The sequence below is a fragment of the Mirounga angustirostris genome, unplaced genomic scaffold (assembly GCF_029215605.1).
Source record: "Mirounga angustirostris isolate CCGP_5_RB_7025 unplaced genomic scaffold, mMirAng1.0.hap1 SCAF_6, whole genome shotgun sequence".
Lineage (NCBI taxonomy): Eukaryota > Metazoa > Chordata > Mammalia > Carnivora > Phocidae > Mirounga > Mirounga angustirostris.
The window spans coordinates 13,651,820-13,675,704 of NW_026991714.1; the positions used below are offsets into that span (position 1 = coordinate 13,651,820).

At 36.8% G+C, this 23,885-nt stretch overlaps 1 protein-coding gene across 1 annotated transcript in view; it reads right to left on the reverse strand.

Annotated features, from left to right (window-relative positions):
- The window catches only part of RRP15 (ribosomal RNA processing 15 homolog), a 43,233-nt gene that overhangs the window by 11,960 nt on the left and 7,388 nt on the right, over nucleotides 1–23,885 (reverse strand). Inside the window, exons 2-4 of the mRNA XM_045876882.3 lie at nucleotides 18,586–18,860; nucleotides 16,172–16,269; nucleotides 12,908–13,109 (exon numbers count right to left, since the gene is read on the reverse strand). Of these exons, the coding sequence (XP_045732838.1) occupies nucleotides 12,908–13,109; nucleotides 16,172–16,269; nucleotides 18,586–18,860 (575 nt within the window). The remainder of the gene's footprint in view (nucleotides 1–12,907; nucleotides 13,110–16,171; nucleotides 16,270–18,585; nucleotides 18,861–23,885) is intronic.

Consider the following 23,885-nt stretch of genomic DNA (forward strand, 5'->3'; position numbering starts at 1 on the left):
TATCTGGCGGCTTCCATTCTAACTTGCTATCTATACATCTAACTTCACAGAGTTAAGTTTGAGGAAACATTCAAGCAATCCAGATGTTCCTCATTGTTTATAATCTCTTATGAATTGTTAGTAAGTTAAAGTTGACTAAACTGCCTAAAAGACAAATGTAACACCTCAAGGAGCCTTTTGACCCAAGTGCTCTATATATTTTTAGACTCAATTAGGAGCTTGAAACATTGAGAATACACTCTGCCAGTTCGACTCTTAAAGCATATCTTTGTTCTTTTATCAACCTCGTTATATAGTACACAGATGAGAATTCAGACTTATAAACGAATTAGTAGAGCTGTGTATTCATCTAGAAAATAGACACTGATGTTTTAATATAAATTTGTTAAAAAGCTTAAGTGAGAAAACATGTAAAAGTTCTCTGTAAAACCATGAAATGTTATATAAACAAAATTGTTATATCTAGTAAAAATATGCATACCATCAATCTACCTATGAAAATCAACAAAAGATTTAAAAATAAATGGACTGTCCTCACTAGAGTTCCCTGGAAAAATGGGTGAATCCAGGTCTGGGCCACAGAAAGTACAAGGTTCAGTCTGAAAGCTTGTGTCCCAGAAAGCAAGAAAGTACCCCAAGAAAAATGAGGTCATGTCAAAAGGGCACAAGAAGCTACTTTGCATTGGTTCCTGTCGTCACATTTGTGAATTTAAGCATCAAAAAAAAAAGCACAATGACTCTAAAATATTGAACAACTAGACATTCCTATGTCCATGATATTAAACAAAGACAAAGACAAAAAGGTGGGGGTGGGCAGGGGGAAGGTTCACTTGCCAGCACTGGAGATGACTGTTAAGACAACTCCTTACTCTGGAAAGTGGTAATTAAAAGAAAAGGTACATTAACCCCCATCTTTTGGAACTTAAATTTAATCTTAGAAAAATAGAAAATAAATGAGAAAAACACCATTCTGTAAATTCCAATAACATTTAACTGTTTTAAACAAGGATCATCAATTGATGCTAAAAGGCAAAAGATAGATGAGGAAAGGTGTATTTGCTCCTTTCAAATTATTCATCCCAGGAAATTACTTCCTAACTGTAGAGGGGAAAAATGCACCTTTACTAAGGAAACATTTATTACCACTTTAACCAAATGAAAAACCCCCATCAGTAACATGGGACATTCTGATAATGTGTTTCCTGATGTGATAGCATACAAGTATTATACCTATGAAACAGTTTATGCCAAAAAAGTTTAACCTAAATCCTAACCTTTCATCCTAACTTTCCACTTACAGTAAAAGGGCACAGAGGAGCAAGTTGAAAATCATGATGAAACAATCAGGCAGATTCAGAACTGGACTCATTCTTCACGACAACTGGTTTAGTTATAAATGAATGTTCGGAACTGTATGATATGTGAATTTTATCTCAATAAAGCTGTTTTAAAAAAGAGAATTTCCTGGACAGTATGGGTATTAGCACCTTCAAATCATCACCCCCAAACAAACAAAAACTAGATGGAGATGAAGACAGGCAGACTGCTCTGTAAAACAAACACATGGACAAGTGTCAACAATTTTAGAACCTAGGTGATAGAAATACTGGTCTTTCATACTTTCTTCCTGTTCAAAAATTCCTATAAAGTAACGGGGGGAAAAAAAACAAGGATTCTAAAATTTCTATTAGGCAAGCATGATTAAATACAGGATGCAATTGATATCCAATAAATTTTAATTAAGTCCTTGATAAAAGAATAGAAAGACAATTCTAACAGTGAACTTATAAAGAATTCCTTAAATGACTTTAATGAGTTTGTTTCATGATTCTGAAATGTTTTACTATGGTAATATTTTATCTTCCTTAACAGTTTTGAGAAATGAGATTCAAAAATTTATCAGTCTCCATGCACTGCTACACCTCCAGTGAAGGGGCTGTGAGACCCAGGGAAACTCAGACTGCAAGCCACCTCTCTCACCATTCTCCTTTGAGCCTCAGAGGGTGACACTGTGGCTCATTAGCCAGCCCCACCTCTTCTAGCTCAGAGGTGAGAGAAGGGAAACCCAGTTTTCAGTTCTGCTTCTCATGAAGGATCTTTTTAAGTAGCAGGCCCAAATGGCTGATAGTGATTTTGGAGCAATGTGGATTGGGTTTTAATCCAGATTCCACCAACTACTATCAATGTGACCTGGGGCAAGTCACTTAGTATTTCTGATTTGGGGTTTCTCACCTCTAAAATGAGAATTCTAGTATTTCTTAAAATGGTAAAATATAAAAACACCTCTCAGAGTACCTGGCACAAAGCAAACACTAGTAAGGCCCCTCCCAGTCCCTCTACCACCATTCCTACTTACTAACGCCCCGAGTCGTCACGTATATGCACAGAATCCCCAACTAGGGACATCTGGAATCTTCTAAAGATGTTTCTACACACTATCACAAAGATGAGAACATTCAAATATTATAGTATGAAAGCAACCATTTAGAAACCAAACTTTCCTTGGTAAGTAAAATCTTGTAAGTAACAAGAGTTAGCTTAAGCATAGCTTAAAATAGGGAAGAGAAAGTGGACAAATTTCTAGGTCCTCAAAATCTAGGTTCATTATTGTGTGATAATTTGCATCACTAGGCTAGATGCACCTAAAATGAGAATTTTCTAAATCTAAGTGTAATTTTTATTAAATTATTGGATATTTTTTGGATTATCCAGTAATTCATAAATAGTAACAGGTTCTTTTCAAATTGGTTTCCAACTTTAGATTCATCTTTGACTACTATCTGTTAGGAAAAATAGAACTAAATATAAGGAACACAAAATAAAAATAACTGCAAACATTTATAGAGCACTGTGCCAAGCACTGTTCTAAGTACTTTACCTGTACTAACTCCCTTGACTCTTACAGTTGTCTCTGTGAGGTGGTTATTGCTACCAGAATGATTATCTTAAACACTAAGAAACCTGAGGCACGGTGTGGGTAAGTAACCCAAATGCAGTAAATGGCAGACCAAGCGTTTTCAACCTAGGCAGTCTGGTTCCAGAGTCTGTGGCCTTTTCTAACTATATAATATTTCATATATCCCCCATCAACATTCTCATCTGCCCACAACTCAAACAAGAAAGACCAACCAACTCATATTCTTTCAATTTTTAAAAATGCACCACCTAAGTGTAAGCATGCAGTATAAGACTCTGCGAAGAAAAAAAAAAAAAAAAAAAAGCCTGAGCCTCACTGATGAAAATCCTATACACACATACACTTCAGCAACTTCAAATAGAACATTTCTTCAGATAGAGCCAGGAGACCTATGGCACCATCAGTAATTATTTTAACAGTAACTAAGATTTCTACAGAAGCTCCGTAATTAGTTCTTATGCTTCCCTTACACCCATATCTCCCCCATGTCAAAATGGTGCATGCACCACAGTGCCAAACATAAGTTTGCTTTGATTACAACTGCTGTCCAAATCCAAAACCACGCGACATTAAAGCTAAACAGCCTATTTTAAAAGGAGTTGAGAAACGGACTTTAAGCTGTTCCCATCAATAGCAATGTGTAGAATCACGCTCATTCTCATTTCAAACTTTGGAGTCTCTCTTTTGTCTAAACTCTAATCTATTTAGGCCTTTTCAGTAAACAAACATTAAGCTGAATTATTTACAAAGTTAGAATTCCACACATTCCAGCCAGAGCCGCTTTTATGTGAGAGTAAAACACTGTTGGCGTGCAATGCAGGGGCAATTTAAGGACAGTATCGTTCTCTACCCCGTTGCCTGCCTTCCATTTCCCCAACACCAGCTAAAAACTAAATCCTAAAAACTGCCAGGGGACCACCTAGGGAGCTGTGTGCGGAGTCCCTCCATTCCTAGGTTTCCTTCTTCAGGAGCAGGAATTCAGTAGGTTTCTGAGCCCTACGGAACGTACAGTTTTAACAGAAGACAGCAGTGCAGAGTCTAGGTCTAAGTTACTAACATACCAAAGAAGCCACGTATTTCAAAAGTATGTCCACCACTAAATACCCAGCTATAAAGGAATTGTGTGATGGCCATTAATGAAAAAGTATATGAGAAACAAAGCCCCCTAACTTACCTCTATGTTTGACATTTCAAGTAAGTGCTCATTATCACAAAAATCAGGAAAAAAAAATATACCTTTCTCCCCCAGTAACTTGTTCTCCTGAGGATTTTTCACTAAATTTGTTGTCCAGCAATCACTAAGAAAATTACTTTCTAACAGAAACTAGCTAACATTTTCCCTTACTACAAAATTATTATTGTGGCTTCATTATAACCGAAGGTGAATGTGATACACTGGCAATTTCAAATCAATGAAAACCGTGCAAGTCTGTAATTCAAGAGTTTGCGTAACATATAGTCAATGCTTTCCTAACAGCAGTTAATATAGTCTCTTTTGAGATTCAGATTTAAAATGCATCATATGCATCATATTTGCTTCAGTCTCACCTTTAAGGAAACAGACTCTTAAATTCCAAGAAGTTTGACTGGATTTAGTCAACTTTTCAAGAAAAGAGCAAAAGGAATAACCACAACTTTGGAAAGTAAGGGGAAAAAATAATGGCTCTACATTAAATCCTGATTATTCAACATATCGGGAAAATATCTCTCTCTACGTGTTCTGAATGGGGTAAGGAAAGAACTATTCCTGAGGGATTAAAACTGAAATTTTTTATGAGAACCTTTCTTATATAAAATATAAATTGTTGTTGCTTCCTTAAACAAAGTGTCCTAAATACAATTTAATCTTTTTAAAAACCACTCAGGGTCAACATCACAGAATCCGTCAATGTGCCTTCTTACATGTTGGTATGTAGCCGATATGGGCCTTCCATTTATTTGGCCCAGGAGTGGGATTTACAAGTTCTGGATTATAGAATTCTCTCCAAATAACTGAAAATTAATTCTTTAAACTTAGAAACATTTAAATTTAATTACGTGAAAAAAACTCTAAAATACACTATGCACCTTCCCTGACTAGGTAAACAAGTAAATTGTTTTAGGTTCCTACAAAGACATACAGGACTCATGAGCTTCAGCAACAAGGGGCTTCATACACACTGCTATTCTGGGAGCCCGCTCCTCTGTGTCATGTCTCCCGCACTGACCAAGTGCCTCACCCCACACTTGCTGTGTTTAACCTGCTCTTTACGGTCATTCTCATTTCTGATTACAACTTCATCTTATACAAGTCTTCATCTCTCGAAGGGAGGTAGGTGAAATAGGAGATGGGGATTAAGAAGTGCACTTGTGATGAGCACTGGGTGATGTATAGATGTGCACCTGAAGCTAATATCATACTGTAGTTTAACTATACTGGGATATAAAATAAAATAAGCCTTTATCTCCCAAACATGTTCCACCTTTTACAGTTTCAATTTTGTGAAAGCTGTCACCATTTCTGCATCTCCTAAGCTGTAAACCTCGCAGTCATCACAATTCCCCTCTCTCCAACCCCTCCGAGTCGTATTAGTTCCAAATTAAATCAATCTATACCTTAAAACTACCTCTCCAACATGGTTCTTCTTTTCCATCAATCCCCACCCCCCCACACCTTAGTTCAGGTTTTCCCCTCTTGCTTTATGGCAACAGCCTCCCACTGGTTGGTCTTCTGATAGCCTCTCCATCCTTCAGCCTTCTTTTCCTTAAAAATAATCAAATCTGATCATGTCACTTACCTGATGAAAAATTACAACTGGCTCCCAAATGCCTAAGGAGTAAGGTCCAAATGCCTTAACAGAAAACTGAAGACTTAAAAATGTGAGCCCAACCTACTTCCTCAGGATCCCTTTTGCCAGACTCCCACCCATCAGCAAACACCCGATATCCCAACCTCTATGAAAGAAGAAAAAGGAAAGGAAATTATAAAGGATGCGAAAAATTGAGAACTGGTAGGCTTTCTTCCCCTATGCACAATGACTGCCCATTGCTTTCCCTTGGATTACTACTTGTGAAAATGCCTACTTATTATGACTTCATTCTCTGACACTTATTTCATTTTTTTAAGTGTTTTCAAAGATTCTATTTCAAAATAGGCTAGTTTCAATAGCACTGAACACTTTTTCTAATTTGTGACTTTCTTCATGAAATTTTTTAGCTTGAAGGTAAACATTTCAACAGAAATGTCACTCAGAAAGGGTCCTTCTTTTCCTGTTTATCATCAGAATTCATATTATAAAATGAAAATGCTTCTTTAGATACTCAAAGCACCTTTACCCACAGACTGGGTTAGTCCAGTGAATGAACAAGTGCCTTCACTATGTTTGCTTCATGACTTTTTAAAACTAAAGCTAAGTGTCTTGTATTCTCCTGAAGCACATTCCTCTTGAGAGTCATGTTTTCTATGAACATCCTCCCATCATAATTTTTCCAACCTCACTACCTTCTAATTTCATAAGCAACATACCATCTATACTACCTGGAACACTTGCTTAAACAATTGTCAAGTGGTTTCTCTTTTTGTTTCCATATGAAATATTTAGTGGACTGCTTTATTCCCAAGAACCAAACCTCTACTGAATTTAACATTTAATACTTTAACCCAAATTTCTATTTTTTGGATAAGAATCACTCTTTTCTTAGGCTTTCTCACTTCCACTAACAGCATTCTTTGTCATGGCCCTATTTCACAAAAATATACATCAAATAAAAAAACAAAAATTAACTAAGTCTCTAATATTGATTTAATAAGATTTATTGTGACATGACATGTTCGTGAATTGAGAAAACAATGGGCATTATTGAGAAGTAGATATTGGGCAGTGAACTCACAAATAAATGACTTACTTCTGCACATAAGCTTTGCAATATAAGGAATTTAAAAGAAAAAACCAGATCGTTAAATTTGTGAATGACAGAGGTATAATTTGTACATTTATTAAAGTGATGTACATCCACTGTACAAATGACCTGATTTCCCATGATGAGAGATGTGCAACTGCTGTTAAGAAAAAAAGTTAACCCTTACCTATGTAACAGAAGAAACAGCTCATTTTTTAATGGACAAAAATACTTAGAATACTACTCCCCCTAAGTTCTAGTGAAGGCTTTTTGATTTACAAATATTAGCTATTATCTCTTCTGAAATGAGCCCATCAAGTACTTTTTTGTTTTTGTTTTACTTTGCAGTATTTGGGTTCAGCTCCAAAAAATAAAGTATAGTAATTAATGATTCAAATGTAATTTAATATATCAGTCTGACAAATACTTACGTCTTTTCAAAAATCTCTTGCCCTAAAAATGATCTTTAAAAAGCAATTATACCTTTTTTGCCTCTAAGGAAGGGTTTCCCAACTACTTTACTCCAGAAATAATGATTGCATACAATAAAATTAAGACAAAACAGATAAAACAAATTCTAAGGGCAACAATATTATCCAAGTCAGCAGAATCAGAAAGTTAAAAACACTTTGATAAACAGCTAATGATGTGAAAGGCAGTCTTTGGAACATACAAAAACTTTGCTCCAATCCAGGCACCAAAAGCCTTTGAAGAAGATTATGGTTTTTAAATGGAACCAGCAGACTTTGAACAGCTGAAATTGTAGCTCACAAAAATAGTAAATACAGAAATATAAAATGAAATAAATCAAATATAGATATGTAGGGCACAATATATATGACCCTTAAAACAGACTTAGAAATCATAGCTACGTGTTGCATAAAGAAATGATTTAGTAATTCTGCTTATCTATGATATTAAAAATAAATCAACATGCTAGACAAATTTTTAAAAGATCATGTACTCCCTTTTCTTCTTTACTTTCTAAGAAACAATGTTAATCACAGATATGCCAGAACATGAATCTAAATATCTAAAGATCCTTAAAGGATATAGATGATCACAAAGCTGGTTTCCAAGAAGACACAAATCCAGATAAATACAGGAGGGGCGTATATCTGCTTTCAGTGGACATATTCCTCTTTATATTTTAGAAAAATGTTTATAAACAAGTATTTTTTTAAATAATCCACTTCAAAACATTAAAAATGTCCACTTTCAAATACTTAAAGATTGACTGTTTGTGAAATACCTTATAATTAAAGACTCCCAATAATTCCATCAAAGCAATAAGAAGTTACAATAAGATTAACCTTATTGCTTTTAAAATAAAAAGGAAGTCTTCCAATTAAACAGCAGACATGCATTTATCTCTAATTCTTATGGAAAGCTCACTGAAATTAAAAGTATCAAAAGTTAAAAACAAGGGCGCCTGGGTGGCTCAGGTGGTTAAGCGTCTGCCTTCGGCTCAGGTCATGATCCCAGGGTCCTGGGATCGAGTCCGCATCGGGCTCCTTGCTCAGCCAGGAGTCTGCTTCTCCCTCTCCCTCTGCCTCTCCCCCTGCTTGTCCTCTCTCTGTCTCTCTCGCAAATGAATAAATAAAATCTTAAAAAAAAAAAAAAAAGTTAAAAACAAACAAGGAAAAAATCAGATGGGAAAATAACTACAGATACAATATGCCAACAAGTTTGGGGAGATAAATGAACACTGGATAGAGCAGTGAAAACCAATTGGAGAGAAGGAAAGCTAATGTTTACGTGAGAAACTGGGTCCATGCTCAGGAACTGGAGGCAAGGGGGGAGGTGGACGTGAGGGGTGGGATAAAAATACAGATTGGCTGACAGTCTGTGTAAGAAGCACGTAGACTTTTAATTTCCCTTTCTGGCTTATGGAGTCAGGTGACAGACATTACCATGGACACTAGTTTAGTCTCTGAAGACATTAAACCAGAAAAGTCTTGAACTCAGGAACGCTGATTAATACATAGAGACTGTATTGAGTAAGCCTACATACTGAACACTGACTTGTGGCCATATCACCCCAACCTCTGCCTCTGTGGCTACTTTGCCTTTCCACTTCTGTCGAATCTCCCCTGTGCGTCTCTTGTGAGGATACTGAACACTGGATTTAGAACCCACCCAGATAATCCGGGATAATCTCTTCACCTCAAAATCCTTAAGTTAATTATATCTGCAAAGACCCCTTCTCTAACTAAGGTACTTTTTATAGGTTCTAGGAATTAGAACACAAACTCAGGATTTTAGGGGCCACTGTTCCATCTACTACATGTAATTCAGCCAACACATCAACTAAAAATGAAGATATCCTATACCCTTTTCCAGAGAGCAACTGGTAAATGTGACCTTATCAAAATGAGAGTGAAAGCCAAGAGATAATAAGACAGTCCAAGAAACAGAGGCTACTGCAAAGTGAAGAAGCAAAGGGAATTCCCAGGACAGTGATAAAGCAAAGTCTAAGTGCATACCAGGGTAAAGAACCACCAGTCTAGATTGTAGCACGATGACCGCGGAGAAAACAGTACTGAGAAGGGTTTAAAAAAGAGGCAACTGTTACCTCCAGGAAAACAAAAACTGTAAGGAAGCTAAGTTGAAGAATAAAGAAGTATTATCTTACATTACTTTGTTCAGGAGTAAATGATGTTTACACTGAATACTGATTTAGCTAAAAGCATTAATATGCTTACATTGGAAGGACACAGTATGGGAGGTATGGCAGCAAAGGAAAGAATGACAATTCTTTGTCTTCCATAAAAGGTATCTAATATTGATTTAAAAAATAGTCTAAATATTATTTAAGATACAGAGGTAAATACCACAACAAAGATCTAAGAACTGAAAATGGTTATCTTGGAAGGGAGCATAGCAAGGGGCAGAGAGGGATGGGGAAGAGTACTGGCAATTTTTTTTAGTCACAAGTTCCCTTGTGAAACCATGCTCCTATTGCTTTGAAAATAAAATGCATTTAAAGCCAAAAAAAAGAAAAGAAAAGGTTCTCAGAAAAGTATCTTGTTCAGGATTATGACATAGTTAAGAAATATCTGTCACAATGCCTTAAAACTTCTTATATCTTGCAGGAGTATAGAAATTCTTGAAAACGGGCTCTTAAAAATAAATTTCCAAGTTCTGAGTGTTCCTAAGGAATAAAAAAACAAAAACAAAAACCAGACACAACCAAAAGCACCCCTAATGTATGTTCATATAATGGATCCAACCTCTAGTTTATATTACTACAATTTTATCCAGCTTTCTTAATATAAAACTAACGGTTCTTTTTTGTTTTTGAACATAAGACATTAATGTCACAACTACAAATAACAGGTGCAACGGGGTAAAGGAGCTGAAGACATAATGAAGGTATCTCCAGATTGGAATCCTGATAGACAGCTGCCAGTGGATCCAGTTCGTATGTGGATGGACTCTAATTGTAAAGATTTCATAATATTAGGAATACAGGATAAAAAGGCTGTGTTCTGACCCTTTATGCCCAGGAAAGGGACAAGAATTTCCCTAAAGCTCTTCTCTCTGATTGTCTGAGAGGGAAGGAGCATGGAAAAGGTGTGCAATGGTGCTAGGAAAAGGTAAAATATGAGAAAAAGAGAAAATTTTATTTTTGTACTTAATTACTATCCTTCTCTATCCATTTCATTAATCTTTTTTTTTAAAGATTTTATTTATTTATTTGAGAGAGAGAGAATGAGAGAGAGCACATAAGAGGGGGGAGGGTCAGAGGGAGAAGCAGACTCCCTGCCGAGCAGGGAGCCCGATGCGGGACTGGATCCCGGGACTCCAGGATCATGACCTGAGCCGAAGGCAGTCACTTAACCAACTGAGCCACCCAGGCGCCCCATTTCATTAATCTATGTCTCATTTCTGAATCACGTTTTGGCATACTACTCCCAACTTTCCCTTCCCTCCTTCTCTTCAACTGCTTTAAAAGTCTACCTAGTCCCAGTAACTTACACCGGTTTACTGATCTATGTCCTAAACGAATATGACAGTCACATCACAATCCCCCCACAAATAGGGCAGCCACTTAATCTATCTCTTATTGTACCTAATGTAACTGATGATAACGTGCAGTCTAGACATACTAATTTAGAATTTTTTAATCTTACTTATTTAATTGAAGTCATCTCTCTATCTGAATTGCAAGACTCTTTTAAAAGATACAAGGATAGCACCAGGTACAACTAGGCAGATATTTCTGACATTAATAACTGACCCAATTACAAATATTATAGTACTTTTATATTATTCAGATGTGAAATCAAGTCCAATAAAAAAAGAGTCTGGTGGTTTTTCTATAAATATGAAATCAAAGTGAAAGCAACGTTTTTAAAAGAAATGTAGCAAAATGTTGTTAAGTATGGGGTAAGAAGTTCTAGAAATAAATTACTTTTAGAGCAAAGCCACTTCGGTTTGACAGTGAAGTAGAAAAAAAGAAAGTCAAGGGCAAAAGTGCAAATGGTAAGAAAAAAAGGCAACAATGGTACTGGAAAGAACCCTTCATATATTTTCATAACTCATGAAAAAAATAATACCAAAGCAAAAACAAATGCTTCTATTAAAGTCATTCTGAAATGAATAGAAAAAAGAAAAAAATAAGTCTTGCTTTTTCCATCTTCCTACTAACTCTCTCATTTATTTTTATTTATTTTTTTTTTTACAGAGAGAGACAGTGAGAGAAGGAACACAAGCAGGCAGAGTAGGAGAGGGAGAAGCAGGCTCCCCGCTGAGCAGAGAGCCCGATGCGGGGCTCGATCCCAGGACCCTGGGATCATGACCTGAGCCGAAGGCAGACGCCTAACGACTGAGCCACCCAGGCGCCCCCTAACTCTCTCATTTAATGCTGCTAGATCTTTCTCCAATTTTTAGAGTAAAATGTCCCTCATGAGAACACAGCAGGTTAGATTTTTTAAATAAAAAGTAATGACCCCCAAACATAGTATTCATGTGTATTCATAATTAATTCTAACACTTTAAAATAGCTGCACCAGTGAGCAGCAGTATTATGTAGATAATTAAAAAATAATTTGAGGGGGCACTGGGTGGCTCAGTCAGTTAAGCATCTGCCTTTGGCTCAGGTCATGATCCCAGGGTCCTGGGATCGAGCCCCCCATTGGGCTCCCTTCGGGTGGGGAGCCCGCATTTCCCTCTCTTCCCTGCTCGTGCTCTCTCTGTCGCCATCTCTCTCTCTCAAATAAATAAATAAAATCTTTGAATAAATAAATAAATAAATACATAACAATTTGGGTCCTTTAATATGCAAGAGATAGACAAAGTAGCTTAGAAACCTTTTGTCAAATTTAGGTAAAATGGCAACTCGATCAAAGAACTCGAAAAATACTTCAGCTCTAGGTTAGCATGAAATTCCTAAATGCTCTTCTTGCCAGAGTTTCAACTGGCAAACCAAAAGACAAACAAAAAACTTACAACAGAGACTCCTGATTGAAGTACTTTTTGTTGGCAATAGAAATTAAGCCATCAAACACACGAGTACTGTACTTTAATTAAAAAACAAAACCAAACAGCCCTTTTGAGAATAAAGCACATTTCAAAACCTTTTACCTGGTACCTTTAGAAAGGCAACTACTGGAGTCCACAGGTCAAAAGGACTGCAGAAGCAAAGTGATCATGCCAAAGATCATGAAGAGTATTTATACTCTTCATCTTCCAACTAGTCAAACATCACCAAGCAAGCTCATGCAAGAATGACCTTCCATTATGTTCCCCAAAGCTCTGATGCTTCACATTTTAGAAGTTATATGCCATCACAATTACCTCTGTGGGTCAAAGTCGCAAACTGAAGCTGTCTCCCTCACTTAGGTTTCTAGTTTCCAAAATGCACAAAAGGCAGGATTTCAGATGGGAGAGACCTAGTATCTCTAAAAGATTTACCCGAATCCATTGGTTCCTGAGTTCTAACAGCAGGGGTATGTATGTCACCTATAACTAGCAACTTCCATACTGAATAAATCATCATGAAACTTAAGAATACAAATTTTTAAATTTATAGTGTGCTTTTTCACCCCAAAACTTTATTTTAAGAACTAAAAGTCTGATGCACTGAATCCTATATAAAAGTCTCACCTGTTTGGCTTTCAAGTTCTTTCCAGTCGAACTTTTCTCACTTGTACTTGCATCCACCCCTCTCAGAACACTGATGAAATCTTTCTTGGAAACAGTCGATATCAACTTAGCACGTTTTCTGATAGAGCTTCCAGCTTCTTTAACCTTTTCATCAACGTTCTTTTGGTGCTTCTGAACAGCATTAAATAACTGTACCACACCTCTATAGAATATAAAATGACCAGAATAACACAGTTAAGTAACAGTTACACTAGGATACAAACTGTGAGGATAAGAACAATGTAGTTTTACTGCTTAGGAAAGAGGCAAGCATTTAATAGGCACTCAAATGAAAAGAGTTGAATCGAAAAAATGAATATACATTTCAATGAATGAATACAAATTTCTGACTAGAAAATAAATATATGTGGACTGATAATGTGATTTTTCTTTTCAGTTTTCATCTTTCTAAATCAACTTTTGTGCAATTAGAACTAAAAAGTACCTTTTTTTTTTTTAAGATTTTATTTATTTGACAGAGAGAAACACAGCAAGAAAGGGAACACAAGCAGGGGGAGTGGGAGAGGGAGCAGCAGGCTTCCCGCAGTAATTGAAGACATCACAATGCAATGGAAAGAGAACAGCCTCTACAGTTAGCTGTCTAACCATTTGACCCTAGGAAAGGTTTTCTAGATTTCAGTTTCATCTATAAATGGAAATAATACTCAAGTAGCTTAAAAAATATTGTTATATTATCTGCAACTCCTATGATATAAAACTAACTTAAAAAAAAATTATTTCTTGGGCGCCTGGGTGGCTCAGTTGGTTAAGCGACTGCCTTCGGCTCAGGTCATGATCCTGGAGTCCCAGGATCGAGTCCCGCATCGGGCTCCCTGCTCGGCAGGGAGTCTGCTTCTCCCTCTGACCCTCCCCTGTCTCATGCTCTCTCTCTCTATCTCATTCTCTCTCTCAAATAAATAAATAAAATCTTTAAAAAAATTATTTCTTTATTTGACAGAGAGAGCGTGCGCAAGCACAAGCCGGGGGAGCAGCAGGCAGAGGGCGAAGCAGGCTCCCCACCGAGGGGGCAGCCCGATATGGGGCTCTCAATCCCAGGACCCTGGGGTCATGATCCAAGCCAAAGGCAGACACCTAACTGACTGAGCCACCCAGGCGCCCCAATATAAAATGAATTTTAAAATCCTATTTTAAAATGAAATACTTATTTAAATATTTTGGTCTATAGTTAAGTTCGTTCCAAGAAGAATTCTGAAGATTAAGACCTGCAGTGTACATCACAGTTGCCATGAGCCACATGTAGCTAGTGAGCCATGAAATGTGGCTGGCTAGTCCAAACTGCAATATGCTCCACATTTAAAATACAGACTGAATACATTGAAGATTTAATATGAAAAAAGAGAATTTTAAAATCTCATTGGTAATTGTTTTATACTGATTATATGATAAAATAAAAAATAATTTGAATATTTTAGGCTCAATAAAACATATTAGTACAATTAATTTTATCTTTTTTTTTTTTGACTGTATTCAATGTGGCTACAAAAAAGTTTTACATTATATATGTAGCTCCCATTATATTTCTACTGGACAATACTGATATAAACCATTACCATCCTTCCCAGCTCTAAAATTCTATCACTGGGAGAGGCACTCTGCCATGGACCCTGAGTATCCCTGCACGTTCTTGCTAGGTTTTTCAAGGATGCAAGGCCCTGACTGTTCTTTACACAGGTCATTTCTGAGAGCTGAGTTTGTAGGATGCAACCTTGAGAGATGAGGTAACGTCTGCCCCCAGGCAAAGAGCAGGCTTGCTACCATTCACCAAAAAAGCAATAGATTCCCAAGTAGAGTGTTCTTCTGTAACACAACCCACTGCATGCTCAAGCATCCATACGGGGCACCTGTGTTACCACTGAGGGATAAAGGGAACCAGTGGAAATGTGACGCTATGGCTACTGCTTTGCCAAGAGTAATAAAGTCCTTTGTCTCTGACCCAAAAGTCTCTTGTCTTCTGGCAGTATCCAGGAAACTAACAGACTAGCTTATTAGCTTATACGGAGGGTAAAATTCCATACCCTTCAGAGCAGGGCTGGGACCAAAGTGACGAAAGGGAGGTGCCTCAGGTATAAAATTTAAGGAGGCACTTACTCTCATGCACCAACCATGTACTTTTCTAAATTCTTTATATGTTTTTAATTTATTTAATTCTCAGAGAAATCCTGCAGGGTAGATATAATATTCTGCTGTTTTTATATGTAAATAAACTGAAACGGAAAAATTAGGTAGCATGCCCAAGGACACACACGTAATAAGTCAGTGCTGAGATTTGAACCTAGCAGTCTGGCTCTATGTATCTCACTATAGAACACCCATATGGATTAAAAAATGACCCAAATAATGTATGTAACTAGAAAATAAAAAATAATTCCACTAAGCAGAACTGCTATATTCTTGAAGTAGCAGCATAAATGTTCTCTCCTCTGTGAAATCTTCCCCAACTCCCCTGACAATCTCCTGCTTTAAGTTCCCAACACACAGGACGTACCTCTAATCTCAAAGAGACTGTAATTCCTACCGGTGAGTAGGCAAGGACCACCTGGCAGCCACCAGATTCTATTTATCTTTGGACACAGAGGGCATCAAATAAACATTTGGTGCCAATGATAAAAAAAAAAAAAAATGCAGGGCGCCTGGGTGGCTCAGTTGGTTAAGCGACTGCCTTCGGCTCAGGTCATGATCCTGGAGTCCCGGGATCGAGTCCCGCATTGGGCTCCCTGCTCGGCAGGGAGTCTGCTTCTCCCTCTCCCACTCCCCGTTTGTGTTCCCTCTCTCGCTGTGTCTTTCTCTGTCAAATAAATAAATAAAATCTTTAAAAAAAAAAAATGCAGAGTGAAAGGACAGCATAAAGCTACTGTAATGCAAAACTGGTTATGTCCTAAGTACAATGTAAGATAACAAAAATAATCTATTGCCATAAACTCAGACAACCATGATAAGAGAAATGCATGTCTAATTACACTGTTTTCCTGACTACAGAAACAATATGGTTTGCAATAGGTTCAAACCAAATATACACTGAGGACGTTATATTCTTGCCTCCTGAGATCTGTAAAATCTTTGGTTGAATTCAGGATTAAATAGGCAGGTTTTGATCTAAATCACTTGGCTCTGGGAAGGCAGAGTTTAAGAATCAGGTCAAGTCAGAAATGGATCACTATCAAAGCTTTAATATACTTATTTTTTAAAGGGCAAAAACAATCTTACCTTGTTGCAATTCTCTGAAGATTTCTCTCTGTTTCTTTGTCTTTGACAACATCTGGCTTTACTCTGCACATCATTTCCCATTCCCGCTTCTTATCAAGCTGTGTTATAAATATTGTTATGTGAAAGAATATTAGGCATTTTTGAAAGTGCAGCATACTTTGATATGATACTCTGTGAAAGGACAAAGGTAATAAATCATTCTGGCTTAGTTTGTCACAGGGACTGAAAAAACCCCACACTTTTAGGGGTTCAGCTCAGGAGGCCTGTGGTTAGCACTCAGCATGTCATGTGAGAAGCACAAAGTGAGTTTCCGTCAGGCTCTCTGACAGCAGGGGCCTGGAGGGCTGCCAGGATACTGAGGCAAGCAGGACAAGGTAAGGTGTGAGAGAGCCACATGCTGGCCTGCCACCACCAGATCAGAGGTAAGCATCAGGAAGATCCCAAACTACTGTCTTTAATAACCACAAGTTTAAACTGTTTATTTTTCAGAAACTGTCTTTCTCAGCAGTCAGAATATTAAAAATTTGTATCCGCTTTTAAAATCATAGCATTGTATCCAGTAGTACTCTGGTCCTAGGCACCTGACTTGACACACCAATACACCGCATCAGTATATACTGCCGTCTCAGGCCAAAATATCACCTAAGATCAAATATACTGAATATGATGAACTGATCGCCAGGAAGCTAGTGAGCATCAAAGGCAGTAATAAGAATCAGTGGGGGAAAAAAAAATCACCTTTTATCTATTCCTTTTCTGCATCCATCTAATCTCTTATTTTTGTATTAATGAAAATGTTTAATCACAGTAAAATCAAATTCCTGCTCACTATAAAGATTAGCCTGATTCCTTTCTAAAAAGAATAGACTCCTCCCCAAATCAGATAATTTACTTTGTAAATTAGTGATAGTGATGAAATTCACTATCAGATTATGCCAGAAATTTAGAAATCTTACTTTTAAGTTTAAAACAGTTGATTCTTCATTATCTGTAGTACCCAAGGCATGCACAATCCCAAAATAATTTTTAACTTTGAAGTATATTTTTATACTTATGATCAGAAATAAGTACTTGATATTCTGGAAACTGATAATATTTAACAGTAAAAAAACAATGATAATTTACACAGACTCTACTCAGGAATATATAATAGCATTTGTAGTGACTGTGTCCTGTTTCTGGTATCAACATGTGTGTTTTCATGCATTATGTGAACAGTATCATCCCCAGCACTCAAAGGACTGCCCTAGAGTTACAGACTCATTTTTCTTGGCTTCAAAGTGTTCTTACTTTGACTAGAACACTGGGACTAGAAGTAATTAAGGATTCTGATATTTTTAAAGCTTCTGTCAGCTTTTGCCAGATGATGAAGATTCAAATTTTCAGTTGAAAAGCTATCAGTAAGATTTATCTTAAAGTAAAATGAGAATAACTGAGTAGTACAGTATGTTCTGTTTCTAAAAGCAACACTTAAAAAGTTCCATCTTCATACAGCCTTTTGCACAGAGTACTAGTATTTGGAACAAAGAAAATAATTCACCTTGAAACAAGATAAGGGGATGATGAAATTAAAAGGAAATATATGCCTCATATATAAAAAGGAAATATATTCCTTAAAAGGAAATATATGTCAATCTAAATCTATTTTCCTTTCATTTTACCTAGAAAGTACCTCTTGGAAATCAGTACTTTTATATTGTCAGTATGATCATAGAAAGTTATTTTTCTTTCATTAAAAAATGGTATTTATTTCACTAACCAAGTATTTTATTTTATTTTTATTTATTTATTTTTTTTAGACAGAAATGCTTCATCAAGTATAAGGGATTTAAAAACCTTATTACTGTTTCTTTATTCTTATGAAACACAACAGCAAACTGAAGTCCAACTTTTGGCCTTGAAGCCGCAGACTGTCCTAGTCTAACTTCTACCCATGATTTAAAAGGTATAATGAATTCGACTTTATCCAGCAGTGAAACAGTCCATTTTCAGAACTGCAACCAATCCCTGACATCTTCACAGATTTGTATTACAAAATAGGTTGTTAGTAAAAAGTAACTAACATGATTCTATTGGTTCAGAATCTAATAATGTTAGCATATGGACAGCTAAATTGAATATTTAGACCCAGGAGTCACGGCCACATGTATAATTTACTTGATTTTAAAAGGCTAAATTTTTCAGTAGTTTAATTTCTATTTCTTTGCTTAGATGATTAAAAAGTGAACATGCTCAATGAAGTAATTTAGACTAGGCCTCTGTACAAAAGCTTGGTTATTCACCCCTACGTAAAAAAGCAAGTTAAAAACTGGAATGATAATTGGACAAACATTGCCAGGAACAATTTGGTACAGATAGGAACTTGACTAGACTAGGCAAACAATCTAATCTACAAAACAACTGGTAAGACACACCTGTTTTCTCTTCTCTAGTCTCTCTTGCTTTAACTTTTCTTTTTCCTTTTCCAGCTCTCTGTTTTTGACCAGAATAGTGGGTTTACTTTTAGGAGTTTTTTTGTTAAGAATTTTAGCCATGGCATCCGCCCAGCCCACGTTAGTTCCAACACTAGCTTCAGCTGCATGTTCATTTCCATTGCCACACGGTTCAACTTCATCTTCATTGTCAGCTTCCACTGCTTCATCATCTGAAGAAAAGTCATCCTTTTCTGATCCACAGCTTCTTACAGAACCTAAGAGTAGAAACAAATTAAACTTTAACACTGGAGGAAGAGGCTGTCAAGGCCATGCCAGACCCCCAGGACCCGTCAAAAAGCTAACAGTTCTCCATCTGTCTTCATTTTCACAAGAGGGGAACTTTGTGAATTCCACAGCTACAGTAATAGCAGAGAGCAAGACGGCCCTCCATTCTACTGCCATCAGCCCCCAGAGACCTGGCCCAGCCATGCTGGGCTTCAGCACCCAGGACCCAAGCAGCAGAAACAAATCCAACAGCCCACACAACCTCCTATTGTCAAGGGGGCAGCAGATGCCAACATGGGAGCAGTGTAGGGTGTGTTCAAGTCCATGGGCCTTACTTGTGCCATTAAACTACTTAATAAGAGACTAATGAAAATTATTTTTAAAACGATTAACAAAAAACTTTAATCCATCAAGAAAACGTTTCCATGGTACAGAGAAGTCAGAATAACCTCTCTAGGGATTTGACCCAGATATTTAAAACTCTGAATTTGTGTACAGAAAAGTCTAAAAAACAAAACAAACAAAAAACCCAGCCTCCTTTTATAGAATTTGTATATAACATTATAAAATTAGGTATTGACCATTCTTGAAAAATAATCAGGTAATATCTGCCCAAGATACTAAAGATTCAATTGCACAGCTGGGTGACCAAATGACACTATCAAGCTCTGAGTTGCAGATACAAAAGTGTACTGTTGGAATTGCATCCTGCACAACCTCCGAAAAAAAGCATATACAGGTTATTTGCCAGCTAGTTCATCTTATGAGGTTCAAATAGCTGGGGTCAGCGGCTTGGCAGAAATAAGAGTCCAGTCAGTGGCCTTGCTTGAAAATCAACTCGTTGAGAAGCTTTTGTAGTTTAAGTTTTGTGGCTTTTCTCAACTTCTGAAGTTCACTGTACTTTACCAACAAGACCACAAGCAGCCAGCACAGTTCGCATACATCTATATGGTCCAGAGCCTTTTGGACAGCTTCTGTTTTGTTCTTCAGAAGCTGATGGAACTTATTAGGAACTACTTCAAAGGAGAAAATCGCCCAAGAGCTTAGTAACTTGGAATGTTTCTTAATGAGCAACAGAGGAGCTAACAAAGCACTGCCCTTCAGGGAGCCTATGTTGGGTCCAGCTGCGCATACCAAAGCTAAGCATTATAACCACAACCTCTGCTTCTACTTCTAAGAAGTCTGACGGTTTTTTGTTGTTACTTCAGAATAATGTACCTGCTCGTCAGCTCTAAGGCCCCCTTTCTTCTTTAAATAATTTCAATGAAATGTACATATTCTGCTTTCAAATAACATTTCAGCCTTTTTTTCCCCTTAATTCAGCTTACTGCCATGACCAAAATGAAAGGAGCTGAATGTACAGTCGGCTGTTAATGTCTGAGTGATCCTCTCTAGTCTCTCAACTGTAAATCATGAAGTAAGAGAGAACTGCCAGAAAGATCTGACTTAGCTAATCATTATAATACCTGCAATTTCGCTATTACTTTTGCACGATACCTTTAAGTGTTGGAAATTCATGAAATGAAAAATATGTAAAACTTAATATTTAATACATTTAAGATAAAAATTTATAACCTTAGAAAACAGCAAATAAAAACATATAAAACATTTTATAGATATAGAAAAAATGAACCTCAAGCAAATAAGTAAAAATAAAGTATCTTCAAAGTGTGATAAAAGTGTGTCAGTGTTATCAAAAAGTAAAGGAAATTGCTAATAATTCCACTGCTCTAATGTGCTGCACATTTCTCAGTAAAGAGAAAAAAGTTTTAAACAGAAACTCATTTGCCACATATTTAATTTGAAGCCTTCTCTATATCCTGCATGCTGGGTAAATTTAAGAAATCTGAGGACACATGATTCTAGGCTTTGACATGCAAATATAGGTGATTTAAGAACTTTATTATTTACAAAGTATTTTTTAAAAGTATCTAGATTTTGGGGTGCCTGGGTGGGGCTCAGTCCTTAAGTGTCTGCCTTCGGCTCAGGTCATAATCCCAGGGTCCCACATCAGGCTCCCTGCTCCACGGGAAGTCTGCCTCTCCCTCTCCCACTCACCCTGTTTGTGTTCCCTCTCTCTCTCTGTCTCTGTCAAATAAATAAATAAAATCTTAAAAAAAAAATCCAGATTTTGCCAAACAAAAGCTGTTAGCACTATCATTCAATTCAATGAATCTGAGTGTCTACTATATACCAGATTTCAGAGTCACACAATTTTTCCCTCAGAAGCACCTCCTCAGACCAAGGTTTCTGGAAAATACACTGAGAAGCAAAGTTTGGAGAATGTAATTATCTGAAAAATAAAGATGTTAATATTATACATCTTATTTCTCAGAGTCAGCAGCATTGCACACGTATTAATAACAAAATAAACAATTATTTGACAAGTGCTTCTTGTAGTAAGAATTTTTCTAAATGTAAAGAGGCATAACAGCTTAAATGTTTGTGTGAATGAAGAATACCTGGCTGATCAAAAACAGAAGGTTTCACCAGTCCCTGGTAAAATGTCAGAACTACAATACTGACATCTAGTGTTCTGTCCTGATGCATTCGCACACAAACGGCAACAATTTCACTTTCTCGGTTGCACTGTAGAGGCAGCCACGAGACTTTACAACTGTATGAGCTACCCCAATTCTCCACTTCCAGACGTTGGGTCTTTTTCTTGGTATGTTTCTTACCCAGACTGACTACCACAGTATGCATATTATAGACACATAATAAATCTGTGAAAAGTCTTAGAATACCTTTTTATACAACCTGCATAAACCAATTCAACAAATTCGAAAAGAATCCACTAAATTCATAATTTTTATTTGACTTTTTTAAAGACGTTCTAGCTCAGAGGAGTCTGACATTCACTGCAAATGGAAATGATCACATTTTATATAAATAAAAAATGCCAATGTAATGAGGTCCTCCAGCGTACTAAAAACCAGGATTTACTTCTAGGATACCAAAGATAAAACCAATCAGAAAGCAGAACTGGTTCTTAAAATTTTACTGTATCCTATGAAGATGAGATTTTTTTTAAATTTTCTACTAACTGATCTTTAACAACAGAAGTTAAGTGCATATATCCAGGGCACCAGATAAGTAAAAGATTCCTTTGAAGCCTTCTGTGTTATCTTAAACATTAACTCGAAGTTTGCATTCTATTTTTGGAATCTGGAAATTAAGGAAGGGCTACAAAGAACACTTACTGGAAGCAATAACTAATGGTTCCAATATAACTTTCCGCATTCATGGAAATGTTCTATTATCAAAGCTGCCCACTAGCCATTGGGTATCAGAGCCTACTGAACACTTCAAATGCAGCCAGTACAACCAGGAACTGAATTTTTCACTTTAATTACTTTAAATTTAAAAAGCTCCATGTGGGGGCACGTGGATGGCTCAGTCGGTTAAGAGTCTGACTTTTAATCTCAGGGTCTTGAGTTTAAGCCCCGCATTGGACTCCACGCTGGTTGTGGAGCCTACTTAAAAAAAAAAAAAAAAAAAAAGCCACATGTGGCTAGTGCTACCAGCTACCATACTGGCAGGGCAGGGCTAGACTTCTAAGATTCTGTGGTAGACGTAGGCATTTCCCATCTCCCGCTGCCTTTTCCCCAAACTTCCAGCTCCCTTTCAAATTTATTATTTGTCCCAGATATAGTTAGCTGTTGGCTAGAAAGTGGGATAAAGTTTTAAGAAGACTCACAGTCCTTCAATATTTACTGAGCACTCATGAATGATGGGGAAGGGGAAAACAAAAAATCTAAGTCTAGGTTTCTCTCCTTGAAGATGGTCCTATGTTTAGTAGGGTAGATAAATCAGTTAACCAACCACAAAATTTGGTTTTACAATATGCAAAATTTGTCAGTGCTCTTCTAAAAAAAAAAAAAGGCAACGAAGAAAGGGTGACTGTTTGGGGGTATCTTTTACAAAGATGATATTAAAGTTGTTTCTTAGGTAAAGCAGGGATTTGAATGACAAGAAAAGGGAGGAGGCCAAAGAAGTAAGATACCACAACCCAAGTGAATTGAAAGACACAGGTGGGGATGATCACTAAATCTACAACCAAAAACTCTCTAGATCTGACTGAGTCAATGCCCTGTATAAAAATTAAAATTATGATAATCATCATTATGATGGGCATTCCAGGCAGAATAAACCAGTACGTCCAAAGGCATGGGAATATGAAAGAAGGTGAGATGTTTATGAAATGACAAGAAGTTCAGACTGGCTGAAACCGGATCTGGAAACTGGATAGTAAGAACTGAGTTTAAAAAGCTGGCTGGTTTATAAAAATGCTGGTCTGATTTACGATCCAAGAAATAAAATATGCACATTAACCCCCAAATTAAAACCAAGCGGTTTAAAATTACAGCACTATAGGTGTGTTTTTCCAGTAAGAGGCCAAACTGCTAGTGCTTTTCTCTTACCTTAGGCCCTTACTTTTAAAAAGTTTCTCTACTGGATTAAGAAGGTTGTTCTTTTAAAATACAAATACCATCTGGGAGCATTAAGGTTATTGGTTAACATTTAACTTATTTCACACCTTTAGAATAACTCTAACTCAAACAGAATTCCTCATAAAAACTTGGTAGAGATCAGCTAGTAGTAAAGAGTATGAACACAGAAGTCAGGCTGCCTGAATCCAATCTCACCTCCAGATACAAAATCCCCATCTGTAAAAATGGCAATAAAATAGTATTAACTTCACTCTGGTTTTGTGACAATTAAATGAGTTAATATATATTAAAGTTCTTAAAAGAGTGCCTAGCCCATAGTAAACATTTAAGTGCTGATTACATACCACACACAGAGACACACACGATAAGAATTTTAATGTCATTGTGGAGGCGAAATGAATAAGGAATACCTCTGGTAGTTGGAATCTGCAAGAAGTGTGAGGTGCTGTATGGGAAGCTTTGGTTGACCAGCTAGTTAGAGCAGAAGGGTGAAGAGCTCAGATTATAAAATCAGACAGACTTGGCATTACATCCTGATTCCACTACTTTCCAATAGTATTA